Source organism: Martes martes (genome assembly GCF_963455335.1).
Source record: "Martes martes genome assembly, chromosome: 13".
Taxonomy (NCBI): Eukaryota; Metazoa; Chordata; class Mammalia; order Carnivora; family Mustelidae; genus Martes; species Martes martes.
The window spans coordinates 45,893,681-45,907,862 of NC_137901.1; the positions used below are offsets into that span (position 1 = coordinate 45,893,681).

General features: G+C 40.2%; 1 protein-coding gene across 1 annotated transcript in view; it reads left to right on the top strand.

Annotated features, from left to right (window-relative positions):
* Positions 1–14,182, top strand: part of ZNF521 (zinc finger protein 521) — a 275,165-nt gene that overhangs the window by 232,547 nt on the left and 28,436 nt on the right. The window contains exon 6 of the mRNA XM_080821879.1: positions 12,738–12,869. Within this exon, the coding sequence (XP_080678005.1) occupies positions 12,738–12,869 (132 nt within the window). The remainder of the gene's footprint in view (positions 1–12,737; positions 12,870–14,182) is intronic.

The window sequence follows — 14,182 nt, forward strand, 5'->3', positions numbered from 1 at the left end:
ATGCTGGTCTGTATTTTCTTACTCTTGTTTTAATTTCTGAACTGTCTTTCCTCCAGTATTCAGAAAAGGAGTTTCGCTGCTGGTTCATGTCAGACTGTTTGCCTCCTATCTCATCCAACAGTTACTATCCTACAGTATTATACAAAGTATTTACTTTTCTTAAGATTGTCAGATATAAAAACTCTCATGCTAATCTCTGTCTTTAAGAAACCAAACATTGCTTCTGCTTTTTCAACTCAAAGGAAGAGTAGAAGGCCAAGCCATCACCGTAGGTTACCTTTTATCCTAAACTTTTATATTTTTCTTTACTGAGAATGAAACTGATAAGTGAGCTAAAAATGATTTATTTTCAGAAAGGACATAAATGTTATAATCGAGTATCAGATTTCTACTTAAATTGTTCAAGACAGCATTGGAATTCTGTGCTGATTGCATCACATCACACAGGGGCTAAGCAGACCTTTTAAATATATAAAATGTTTAAAGCCATTGATAGATATTTTAGTGATTTTTTTCAATAGATTTCCTTTTGGGTCAGAAAATTATCAGCCTTTTTAAAAATATTGACACAGTATACAATATTTAAATCTTTAGAACAGATCTGGAATGAGCTGGTTCAGGTTTTAGAAAAATTGTCGTAAAGATAGGGGATTAAACATTTATTGTGCCCAAAGCATCTTTATAATTTGGCATTATAGACTTAGAAATATTTAACAGCTTTGCAGAAGGTAATGGAAGGAATTGCTATCTAAGAAAGAGCAATCCTTAATTATTATGTCTCATGCTTCATTTAACAGATACACTTAGTAACTAATGCGTGGTTTTTGTTAGGCCCATTTCATAGTCTTTAGCTTTGGTTTTCGACCTAACAAAACACCTAGGAATCTGAACTTCACTATACTTCCTAGCTAAGTAGAAATCAGAGAGAAATCTTTGTTACAACGTAAATCTTTGGACATACCTCCTTTCCCTCCTTCCCTCCCTCCCTCCCTCTCTGCCTCTCCTTCTCTTCCTTCTCTTTTCCCATCTCAATAGATGATAATCTCTCACCTGCTCTTGACTGACAGGAAACAGACAGAAGGAAATAGAAATGAGCATGATTCATTGGTATGCCAGTAACATCTCGGCTTCAGCATATAGTGCCTAAATGTGTTGGTGTATCCAGAATGATGCCCAAGAGAGGAAAGTAGGTTAGGAACATATTGAGCTAACCTATTTTCCATACATAACTATGGCATTACCTTTTTAGTAAGCCACACACTTAGGAATATGCGTTCAGTTCCGGTTTCTTCTCAGATACTCAATTTAGTACCATATCAGAATGAGTCAGGAACTTAAAGAAGTATAATTAACTGTAGGCAGAATAGAATTAAGAAATCAGTCTTTGTTTCTGAATAATTATAATTCCATAAAGGAAAGCTCCAGGCCAGTCTCTATAGGGTTTCAGGTGACGGTTTAACCAAATCAGTAGGTTATTGGCCATTGAGAGAAAACATCAACATTCCACCACGGATGCCTTCTCCGTCATGGGTTGAATCACGAGTGTTTCTTTCACACTGACAGCTCAAACCAAAGCGCTTTACCAAGAATGGTGTTCCTCACTCTTATGCAGAATCTGGAGAAAACGGGAGTTTAACTTTCTATAACCGACAGGAGCTGCATATTAGTCAAGTCTTCACTTCGCTTCTGAAGGGATAGGAGCACTCCCAGCAAGGGCAAGAGAGACTCTAACGGTGGTGGTCGGGCAGAGCGGGGGAGTAAGTGATAAAGATAAAATGGACTGGAATAAGTTCAGCCTTTGTCTTGTCCAGGAGCAAAGGGGTGCCCAGGAGGCATGGAAATAGAAAGAACTCGTCACACATTACTAAGAGATCTAGAAAGACAGTAACCTACTTAGCTTAACTAACAACTTAAATCACTGTACTTAAGAAGGAGGAAGCTTTTTTTAAGTGAGGGTTTGGTGGGACGGTGTGGTGTTGGCTTCGAGCACACTGAATTCTGGCACTGACCATGACCAAATGCTTTGCCATCATGAGTGTGTCAGTTACTCTAGTCTCAATTTTCACATCTTTTAAACAAGTCAGTAGTTAATTAGATCGTCTCCATGGCCACTTCTAACCTTTAGCTAACATCCCAGCATTTAGCCAATTACATAACATTTACCCTTTCATTTTTCCCCCTACGCATTCCTAGTTTATTGCTTCTTCATTTTACACTAAAAAAGCACAATGTTCTGGGATCGTTGAAAATACTTGGGCCAACAAATACAGTTTAGGGAGGTATCTATTAGAATATTTCTTAGTAAAGGGATAACACCAAATCATGGTCAGCCAACTCTCCCGGGCCCTCACAATCATGTTTCCCATATCACTTTTCAGATTTCTCTGAGCCCTGGGAGCGTTATTTGCTTTTGGAGGGACGTTAATCACCTTATAGTAGTTTTATGCCATCCTCTATTTCTCTTTAAGCATAAAAGCTTTATCTACAATAGGGCGCGGAAGAAGCCAGTGTCTAGGTTCACACACTCTACGTTTATTTTTCTTTTAAGTGTGTGTTGCGGCTTTCTCCTTTGCTAATATATTTTGACACCTTATAGTTGTAACCTGCTGTTCTCTTTAATAGCTTATTGTTATTAATTATATGGTGGTAACGTAGTTGGCGGCTTGAGCTGCTTGGCTGTACAGAAATTCATTTATCATTATTGCTGTTGGAGCTACAGAAAAGTGCCAGCCTTCTATCCAGAGATGAATGTTTTTGAGCTCACATCCAGTAAAATTTTGAACACGGGTCAAATCCTTAAGTGTTTTCTTTCTGCCGCTACTCTTTGCTTCTGCTAGTCTGTGCATCGAGTACTTCATTTTCTCTTATCTTTTGTTTTCAGTCCTTGATTTGCTGCCCTTCTGGTGCAGTTTATGTGTTAGGCTCAGTGCTCCATTTCGTGGCCCTGTCCAAACAGTCCCCTTCCTTTCCTCCTCATCTAGCTAACTGTAAATTTTCCTGCCTAGGATTTCTTTTATAGTGCGAGCAACGTTCCCGCCTTTACAACTTTGTTACAAGCACATTTTATTTTAAATCATTAATGCTGATTGGACATTGTCTTAAGCCCCACCTTTCAATGAGAGCAGTCATTATGCCTTTAAGGGTAACTATAAACCCCCCTACTCATGCGATAAATAATCAAACGTATTTAGATTCCCAGATGGGGAAACTGCCGGTGCAGTGAATGAATGCATGGATGGACGGATGAACGAGGGATGCACACATGCTACCACGGGGATGCGTACTTGCACACACCCAGCTACGTCCTGATAGCTGTAGTTTCTTTAAATCTGGGCTTAATTTAGAATTCATGACCCCACAGCTGCCTGTGCCACGGAACAGCCAGGCCAGAGCTCCTCTGCCTTCTGGCAGCATGACATTAAATTCACACTAGTTAAGCCAACTTAAATGGAGCCTCCTTGAACCTTCCTAAATAAAACTAGTGGCCTTAATTACAATCAGGCAATTTAAAGGTTATGGAGCTCTAACTAGTACTGCAGTATATCACTTTAATAATACCCAGGAAAATTTCTCTAAGGGGTGGCGTCGTTTGATTAGAAGAATTCAAGTTTCACAGCACATTTCCAATAAACTGTTTTTAGAAATCTTATTGCACTTATTGCGCCATTACCTTTTTTTATTCTTCAAGGCCGAGTTTCTAAGGTCACACCAATAGAACAAAAAAAATGTGAGTCATTTGCAAATAATGTGCAGTATTCTGATTTTTGCACTGCTGCTTAGGATTTTCTGCATATTGTCTGCCACCAAGTAGAAGGGGCAGGATAAGTTCCCCTGGAGATCTGAGATCCTTGCCCCTTTCCTGCCTTCGCACGCCACCCATCGCCTCTTCAACTTGTGCTTCAGTGGTGAACCCTGATTCTAAACGCTGCAGCTTAGATGACTTGGCAAAAAGTTGTCCATAACAGAAGTTTCCTAGAAAGATAATTAGCTTTGGAAATGCCTGACTAGTTTCTTGTCTTGAACCTGTGGGTGATTAAAAAAAAAAAAACAAAAAACCAGTATTGTTGAGATCCATGATATTTGCAGAAGCTGCTGAACCTTGTTCCGTTTCTTTGTTTAGTTTTGTTTTTATTTTTGTTTTAAAATCATCTGCAATTGCAAGCCATGCTTTCTAGCAAAGATGAACAGCTTTTCAGCGTTTGGAGACTTTCTCCTTCAGATAACGAGTGGCTTTATGCCAAGAGGAAGAAGGTAAACAAAAGAAAAGGCTCTGACCCTTTACCATAAAGCCAGCAACAGTAACACAAGCACATACCTGATGAGAACTGTGTCCAGCGTGTGGCTCCCGCGGCTGGCCCACCGCTGTGCGGAATTAATATTGACTGTTGCACTGTCTCAGTCCTCCAAGATGTTTTCCTGATAGATTTAACTTTAAAGCAGGTTCTACTTAGCTTATGCTGCATGAACTGTCCTCTTCCGATTTTACCAATTTGCGGTTTTCTTCCATACAGTGCTCGGAGGTGAATACACCTTTGCTAAACCAGTGCCAGAGGTCTTAGATGTGAGGGCATTAATAGCAGGCATTTAATATCCAGCAAGAGAAATTTTTGGTAAAGAGTGTAATCAACGCATACATCTGATTGTACCAATTAGTTAAAAGAAGGGAGCTTTATAAGAGAAGAATACAGAACTATTAATAAAAATCGTTTAAAAACATAACTATGGTCTCATGGATGTGTGATGCTGAGCCTTCTCTGTTGACTTGGGGAAAATAAAAGGTAATTATCCCTTCTTACACAAGGTTCTTTTTCGGTATTTCAGATATAAAATGCATGATAACGCTTTTCCTCTTGAAGGGCTAAGATTTGGGCTCATCAGTTTCTTGCCAGAGATCAACTGTCAGATAAGACAGTTTATACTTTGCGAATGTTTTAGTCACCAGAGGATTTTTATCGTATTTCAGGAAATAATGAAGGCAAGCAGTGTAAGGTGAATTTGGTTAGTCCAAATGTGTCATCACATGGGGTTTAATGTACAAGGGAATGGAGCAAACGTTTAAAACAATTGCTAGGGGCGCCTCAGTGGCCCAGTCAGTTAAGCATCTGCCTTCAGCTCAGCTCATGATCCCAGAGTCCTGGGATCGAGTCCCGCATCGGGCTGCTTGCTTGGTGGGGAGTCTGCTGCTTTTCCCTGTGCCTACTCTACATGCCGCTCCCCCTGCTTGTGTGCTTTCTCTCTTTGTAAAAAAAAATAAATAAAATAAAATAAAAAAAAACAGAAAGAAAGAAAACAAAACAAAACAATTGATAAATAATAAATACTGCTTTGTTGTTTTTGTTCTGATTGAAATTAGATGTTGGACCGGCTAATTGTGTATTTCCCCATAAATTCAATATTTATTGCATCCCGGCCATGAGCACTGTCCTGGTTTAGATACTTGGCATACATCAGTGCACCAAACAGACAAAAGCCCTTGCCCTCCTAAAACTTGCCTTGTGGCACAAATTGATGAATAACACCAAACTCCGTGTTTGGCACTCCCTTGCATTGAGATGTCCTGGGCTGCCATCCCCCACTCTTTAGCAGGCAAGGCAAGAGATGAAATGCATTACTGAATTAGAAACATGCTATTTCCAATCATCTTGTATGTCTAATTATTATGCAAAGGGAAGTAAGTTTTTATACTGTCTCGTGTGGTCAGAAACTTGCTGTCAAGGCAGAGAACATTGCACCACTGAAGATTAGGTGGTAAAAACTTTGTAAAAGGAAAGAGTTACTTTCATGTATTCAAGTGAGCAGAAAAAAGGGGGAGAATTGACTTCAAGTAAACCAGATCCCTTTCTATGCAATGCAGCAGCATATACTGAAGTTAAAGCTTTATACCACAAGCTCATTTTTTTTTTTAAAGCCACTCTCTTTTCTACAGACAGAAATTGAAGGCGTGTATTTCAGACTTAAGTTGGTCGTAGTCCTCGCTCTCAACCCTCTCCCTACCCTTGCCTTTTTCAGGGCTGATAGTATTTTTATTGAAAAACATATGCTTCTTTCTTCTTTTCTTAGTTAAGAATGCTTTTTCTTATGGAGAGGGGTGAGTGGAGCTCAAAGTGATTTTATCAGTGCATTACCAAAAACTGATTTTTTTTTTTCTTAAATGAAAACATTTGGAGCCCAGACTTTTAACTTTAAAGCTGTTTGCTGGCACTGTATGTTTTCTCTGAGGCTTCAACTGTGGGCTTGTGTTTCGATCAGGAAAAGTAGAGAGGAAAAGGCTGACGCCCTGAAGGGGCCAACACACTGGTCAGGTTTGAAAGATATCTTCCGTCTACATGCTCATCCTTAATTTGAGACGTGTGCCAAAATATTGCTGCTGAGTCCCCACAGGTGGAAGGAAGCCACTTTTTAGTGGGTTGTTTTATTATGTATTGTTTGAACAGTGTTCCCGTGTTTTCTCCTACACGAGCGTGTTCAAATAACTAATACCCACGACCGATAATAATAGCCAAGGAATTGGACAATACTGCATCTCAGAGCATCTAAAATCCCACTGCCTGCCTCTCCCATCCCGGCCCACCTGGACCTCCTGCTAGTTTCCAAGCTGCTGATGTTTATGGGGCCCCAGGCAGCCCCTGGGCTCTTTAAAATCTGCTGGGTACAATGCAGCCTACCCCAGCTGAATCATTTCCTGCTCCAGCCCTGCTGATAATGAGAAGTTCAAGACAGGAAATAACAGTGTCAGGATCAGTGGCTTTGCTTCTAAAGTCCAAAAGCATTGTAGCCTTTAAGACCATGGGCCAAAACCAGGGAGTAACTGAGTTAAATGCAGCCTTGCACCTTGTAGGGCTCCTTGAAATAAAATTCTGGCTGAGACACACGGGATGCATATCATTTGGCTTTTCTCGGGACACCTGAGGGTGGCACATGTGGCTAGTCAATGTTGAGGCACCTGCTGCTCATTTACTCCTAGGATCCCCAGTGCCCTTTCTCTCTTCCGGTGTGTCTTACGCTTGGATCTCATATTCCTCTCTTGTGTGGCATAGGAATCCTGACGGTGGCCCACGCTCCCGTACTGCCAGTGAGAAAATCCAGGAAGGAGCTGGTGTCAGTCTTCGTTTTCACGTTGCACTATGCAATGGAACAGGCAGAGCTCTTTAGCTAGGGTGGGAAAGGGTTCACGTAATATTCAGGGCTCTCAAATTCAGCCTGACTTTGGGGACTTGATGACTGATCTACTGGCAGACCTTGAATCCTAAGTAATAGTCTCCATCGCCAAATTAGCACCCCTACGTGTTTGTGTTGCGGGCGTGAAGTATGCGCCGTGTAGAACACAACAAATCATAGTGGCCTGAGCGCTGTGGACCTAGAGAGACGCGATGGCTGTGTGCATGGCAAATTACAGTACAGCCTGCCTATTTTTCTCCTCCTGGTTTCTAGGGTGAGCCAACGTAGCCAAGGGGTGAGTTTTGTCATGTGTGGCTTTTCTTTGTTACTCTTCAGACCCCTAGCTTATAAATGTGTGCTTGGAAATTAACTCAGGGAAGAGAAGCCGAGTAAAGGGTTGGGGGTTGGGAATTGGTTTAGGGCATAGTTTTCTTGGATTTAAAAATATATATAAGGATATAGTGGTATATGCGTTCGAACTGGAAAAATTACACCTGCAGGGCGTTTGATTCCTCTGTTTGGATTCCAAGGGCAGGGTATACTCGCAGTCAGATCAGAGCTTTTAAGTTTGGCCCCTGCCCTAGGATGATGCACTGAGAGGGGTTTGTATCTTTGGACTTTTAGCCTATAGATTTATGCAGTGGAAGAGGCTGGAGGACCCTTCCGGCCAGTCTCGAGGGTAAATAAGAGAAGGAGTTTTACTTAGAAACCGTTACAAATTGGTCCTCCGTAATGGCTGCAGTGTTGATCAGACGATACAACGGGGCCCCCAGTGACTCCCGGGATAACAGCTGCGTGTAAGTCAACCACCGAACATTTGCTTGTAGCTGCTCTAGATTTTTGTTTTTATTGAAGGAAAAGGAGTATAAACATGGGACACACAGTCTGGAGGCTGCTTAAAGTGTTTCTCTTGTTTAAAGCTTATATTGAAATGTCAGTGTCTTCTGTTAAGCTAACAATTGCCATGTTGGAGCTTATAACTTGAGTTGTGCTTGAGCATCCAAATGGCAACTCTCATTTTTTTTCTGTTACAAAGCTGACTGATTAATAGCTGTGTTGGTCCACGTTTTATAAATTGGAGGGATAGAAATGATCATTTCCCTTTGAACTGGCCTCTGACAAACAGATTTTTTTCTTATAGCACAAAGTTTTGTAAATGATCATCACGTTCCCTACCAAAGCATTGAGGTTGTAACTTGCAATTATGTATTCAGACTCTTTTCCTTTGAAACATTTAATAGTGGAGTAAATATTTACATTAGCATCAGTATCTTCTATGTAGACTCAATTCCTGTTTACATTTATGTTCACACTTAAATGCAGATTAACAAATGGAAGTAATTATTTGAGCTGAAATTTCTATACATGGGAAATTATTTCTCGATGATACCCATGCCATCTTTGGTCATGCTTTCAAGTGGCTCACCAGGACAGAAAGTTGCTGGCTTCCAACATGTTCTCAGTGGTGACAACTTCACTCTTGCCCTTCCTGACCTTGGCCCAACAGTGCTGGCCACAGGCGTCCTCCCCTCCATCAGCGTACAATAAACAGGGGTTTTCTCTTTGTTCTGGAAAGAGGCAGGTTTATAATGAAAGCTCCATATTCTTCTTTCAGTTGTCTAATCTACACTCCGATGGTTCTTGCTCCCTTTCCGTGCTCTCATATGTACTTGACTAGAATAGTCTTCAGCCTAGTGTTCAGAACTAGAATTTTTCTGTCCTCCATACTATTACCCATTCCCCCCCTTTTTTTTTCCCTTAAGATTTTAATTTATTTATTTGACACAGAGAGAGAGAGAGATCACAAGTAAGCAGAGCAGCAGGCAGAGAGAGCAGGGGAAGCAGGCTCCCTACTGGGCAGAGAGCTAGATGCAGGGCTTGATCCCAGGACCCTGAGATCATGACCTGAGTCGAAGGCAGAGGCTTAACCCACTGAGCCCCCTATTGCCCATTTCCTTTGTAACCTTTTGACCATCAGAATTTCAGTGTTGTAACTGGGTTTAGAGAGGGTAGTGCTTTTTAGTCTTTAACTTTCAAAATCACCTACAAAGGCAAATTAAACTCGAAAATCTGGAGACTATAGATAAGCAAAAAGGGAAGAAAAATCTAGAAATTTCACCCATAGATCTCATCTATAACTCAATAAAAAAAAAATAGGGCTGCACTAGCCTATTATATCCTTAATGGAATATTGTAATGGTTATTAAATCAATTGACTCAGAATCTCTTTTTAATAAATGACTCATACTGTATTATCCAATTACTGTCAGCTGCTACCTTTCCGGAGAGCAGAAATGGTTACTTTGATTGAATTTTTAGGCTTTTGGCACCTTTAAGAAGAAGGGAGATAAAAAGACAAGGTGCAAGTTGTAGCTCTGTCGGCAAAATCCTGAGCCCGAGGCTCAAGTTTGCCCAAAATCAGAGGTGTTGACAGTGACACTTCATGAACGTCAACTTTAAATTAAAACCACAACGCAACTTTCCAGTTCCTTACCCACTCTACCAGATAGCAAGAGGAGAGAAGCTCCGTTTTGAAAGGAAGCAGGGCTTACCTAACGTAGATTCCCCCCAGTACCAAGGACTTTTTAGAACTTCTTTGAAAATTAAGACCCTGCTCTTCGCCACACGATGTTTATAGAGAATGTGTGGGAGCAGACATAAACAGAGACTCTAAGTAAGGTTAAACCTTTGAAATTCTTATTATAAATACGTTTTCTTAGTTCGCCATTACTCTCTCTGCCCCCTTCTTTAGTTAAAAAAATACAAAATGAGTTCTGTTATTCAGTGGTAAAATGGTTTGGGTCCTTCTGTCTCTCTCATTCATTATCCATTCGACCCTGTGGAAATAAGCAAGTGTGAGCACAGGGAAAATGAGTAGGGAAGTTAATAAAGGTGGGAGAAATGCGTAGATAGTGTGCCCTGTCTAGCTTGGAGCACACTGGCTTTTGCTTATCTACCATTTGCTGTGTAGTAATCCAGATGCATTTTCCGTCCTGCTCAAGTAGCTAGGAAAAGTTCCTTGGAAAAGACCTCTGTGTAACTTAAAAATGAAAGGCGGGTAGAACAGCAAACATGTTTTTTTTTTTTTTTCCCAATATTAAAATGGGCTGTTTACTATAAAGAGTTCTGAAAATGTTGGAAGCTATTGTTATGATCATTGCCATCACTTAGTGCCTTCACGGAGTTCAGGATTCATGAAAACTAAGTCTGCCCTAATAATGTGTAAATGCTTTATGACTATGTGTCGCCTTCTTGTGAATTCACTTGACTAAGTTTGGATCGTGTAATGTTTTGGGATAGCACTTCTCTGTTCTCAGGTTAAGAAATAAATAAAAATTGATAAGGATGTTTTCTTTGTAGTCATACACATGTGTATTTATCCTATTAGTTTTCCAAACAAAATATTCATAGTCAAGAAACATAGATCTAACTTGCATAATTCACTTTGTGTTTGCGGAACAGTCAGTCATTATCGCCTAGAAAGCCAACCAGGCTTATATGTTTCTTCGCAAATATTGTAAGGTTAAGAATTCTGGAACAAGTGTGTGTACCTGCTCACACCCATAGACCACATCTTGGTTCTTGTGCCAAACACACGAGTTAACCAAGAGTTGAACTCTTGGTTACCTTCTTATCACCCAAGTAATGTATGCAGCGTTGAGGAAAGAGAAAACATTTAAATTTGGCCACTATTTCTTTAATCAACTTACAGACCCAGTTCCCTACAATAAATTGTGTTCCTGATATTTCTTAATGTCTAAAATTTGGGAAAATGTTGGTGACTTTATGATTAGAAAAAGAGAGGGAGAGAGAGAAAGGAACAGATGAAAACCCCTTGATCTTATATAATCCGTAAAGCTTTTTGTATAACCCCTTGTCATGTCAGTATGCACAATTAAAGTCCTTCTTACATAATTATAATCAAGGAATTTACTGTGCCACCCAAATACAGAGTAGGTTTTTATCTCTTGTGAAATGTAGACAGTACTGGGTGGCTTAATTAGTGCTTTGCTTCTCTTTTTACAAATTCCAATCCTCTGCTTCTAAAGACTCATACTTGTGTGAGAAGAAAGATTAGGAATACAAATGGAGTGATTTTACTCCTAGTTAGCTAATAATAATTCACTTTGTAATTGACCCTTTGTGTTGCCAGTAATAGCAGCTGGTGAAGGACTTCCACGTGCACTTGGGTTCCATGGGAGGAGATACGTTTGGAGGATAGACTTGTTACCCCCATGGTGTGAATATGCCTTTCATTTCCTAGCCCGAGAATATCTGACACTCATGTTCCTTAATCACGTGTTTAATCACTGCAAATAGGAGAAGATAAAAGTGTAACTTGTAACAGGCTGGGTTAAATCACTGCCTCTCAGCCCTTCCTCTCTCTGAGAAGTTGTCTGGGAGTCATTGGTGTATGGCAGTCTATTTGCTAAGGTCCTGGACCTTGAGGCCAGGATGCCTGGAGCTCAGTTCTGGCTCCACCAAATATTGCCCCTGTGACTCAGGAAAAAAAAAAAAATCACTTAAACTCTCTGGGCCTCATTTTTCCCATCTATAAAATGGGACTAATCATAGTTGTTAAATGAATGTCTCTCTGTGGGCATGTAGAACAGTATCTGCAACACAGAAAACACTAAAGAAATGTGAGTTGTTCGTGTTAGCATTACTGGGTTTCATTTATCATTGCAATTTGAAATAAGTTGGAATAATTCTTAAGTGTTAATTAAAGAATTAAATGAATTCTTTAATTACTTAAATATTTCAGAAACATTTTAATGAGGCAAAAGCAACATAAAAATGATGGTGTCGATCAACAACAGAAGCTGCACATTTTGTAGCAATTATTATTACGTCAGAATATTTTTCTGCCATCTTATCCCTAAGATAGCAAAGAAAAATCCAGGACTAGTCAAAAGTGAGCTTGGAGCTCATAGATGTTCCTTTGGAGAAAGGCAGTCTAGATCACAGGGTAAAATTAAAACTGTCTCACAAAGTAGAGAGAGCACTGAACCGAGAAGATATGGGGAACCAAGAGTCCCATGCAGAAAAAATAAAGCACTTATAGGATATGCTATAAGCATTGATAATATTTCAAAATTGCCTGAACATCTTGGGAATAGAAAAAGAAAGTTTGTGGGAAGACCACTAAAAACCTTATAGTTAGAAATAGAAACTTGTAGAACCTTCTAAGTAAACCAGAGGAGAGGCCTGAGGAAGAAGGGCTCCATTTTTCTATGGGTCCATTATTTTAGGACTTTCTAAATGCACAGCCATAAAAACATGATCGTGAAAAGGAGATGCCTTATCAGTGATGTCTAATTATGCTTTAAAAGCTGAACAAAATGCAATCTCCTAAATCAAACCCTGCCTTCTGATTATCTTTGGAGGTTAAATTCCAGAAATGTCTTAAGTTGCTGTAAATGCATAGGTAAGGTGAACGAATAACCAACAACCTTATACGCTACTACATATTTCTACTCAGTGACAGAAATAGTTCAATGTGTGCTGTTATAGTGAATTCACGTCTATTAAAGAGGCGGTGAGCTTCAACTTTTCTGCTCATGTATTCTCCTTAACAGATGAAGGACTGAACCACGAATGCAAACTCTGCAGCCAGACCTTCGACTCCCCTGCCAAACTCCAGTGCCATCTGATAGAGCATAGCTTCGAAGGGATGGGAGGTACCTTCAAGTGCCCTGTCTGCTTCACAGGTAGGAAACTCTAGAGAGCTCCGTGGCCGGGTCAGGTCTTTTCCTATCAAAGCTACGGCCTTTTGCGGACAGGACTTCAGTTCAATTTGGGGAGAAGATGTTTGATTTCTGCTGATTAGCATTATTGATGGCCGCCTACTTAAAGGCTCAAATGGGCAAGGAGGTTAACTGTCAGAATGAACAAATGGCATTTCGAGCTCCCGCAGAACTTTGCACTTTTCCATTTGGAAAACGACATCCATGTTCTGTTCACTTTTCTCCTCTTGGTGTTAAAAGGTCACCCAGACAGAGAATGCCTGCTCAGAGCGGTTTCTGAATTGCAAGGCGTCTGACTAGAACAGCAGCCATGCTGCCCAGCCCATGTCTGTTTTTTAAACGTGGAGAATTTTGTAACAGTCCCCATAGGAAATACAAAAGATATTACGAAAACCCTCCCAAATTCTTGAAACTAGAAAACAGATTAGATGAGGCATTTATTTCCTATCAAATTGGATTTTTAAAGTAGAAGTGGATACAAATTTACGCTTTTGAGAAGAAACTTTTATTGGATGCTATAGCACTAGCGTTTCCAACAGCAGCGGCCAAAAAAAAAAAAAAAAAATGTAAATCAGAAACTATAATTTGAACCCCACAGGGGTTGAAATATGATCACACACATTTCTGGTACTCCCTCCAACAGTGACAAAGTTATTTTGGAAAATCCTCTGTGATCATTTTGCATGTGTCTTGAACTTGATAGTCAAGCCCCTCAAGGATATGTCTCCTCCTTATTTGTCAAAAAAACAAAAAACAACAAAAAAAGAGCAAAACAAAACAAAAATATATCCTTCTCTCAAAACTGGCTTCTTTGTCTGCAGAGCAAGCTTTCAGGCATTGATTCTTAACCTTCACTGCATTCAGCCTATAGATTTCGATCCTGTAACAAAATAAGAGAGGGGCCACGTTCATTGCCCAGTTACCACAAGTAGTACTTGAGTGTGGTGATGGCTCTGGCTTCAACATTTGCCTGTGAGGCTCTTTCTAGTTCAGTCATTTCATCAGCCACTCCTCAAGGAACTGGTTATTTTAATTCTTTCAACTTGTATTTTATTTTATTTTTTTTTTGGATTTTTTTATTTATCTATTTGACAGAGAGAGACACAGCGAGAGAGGGAACACAGGCAGGGGGAAAGGGAGAAGCAGGCTTCCCGCCGATCAGGGAGCCTGATGTGGGGCTTGATCCCAGGACTCTGGGGTCATGACCTGAGCTGAAGGCAAACACTTAATGACTGAGCCACCTAGGCGCCCCACAACTTATATTTTAAAATATATGT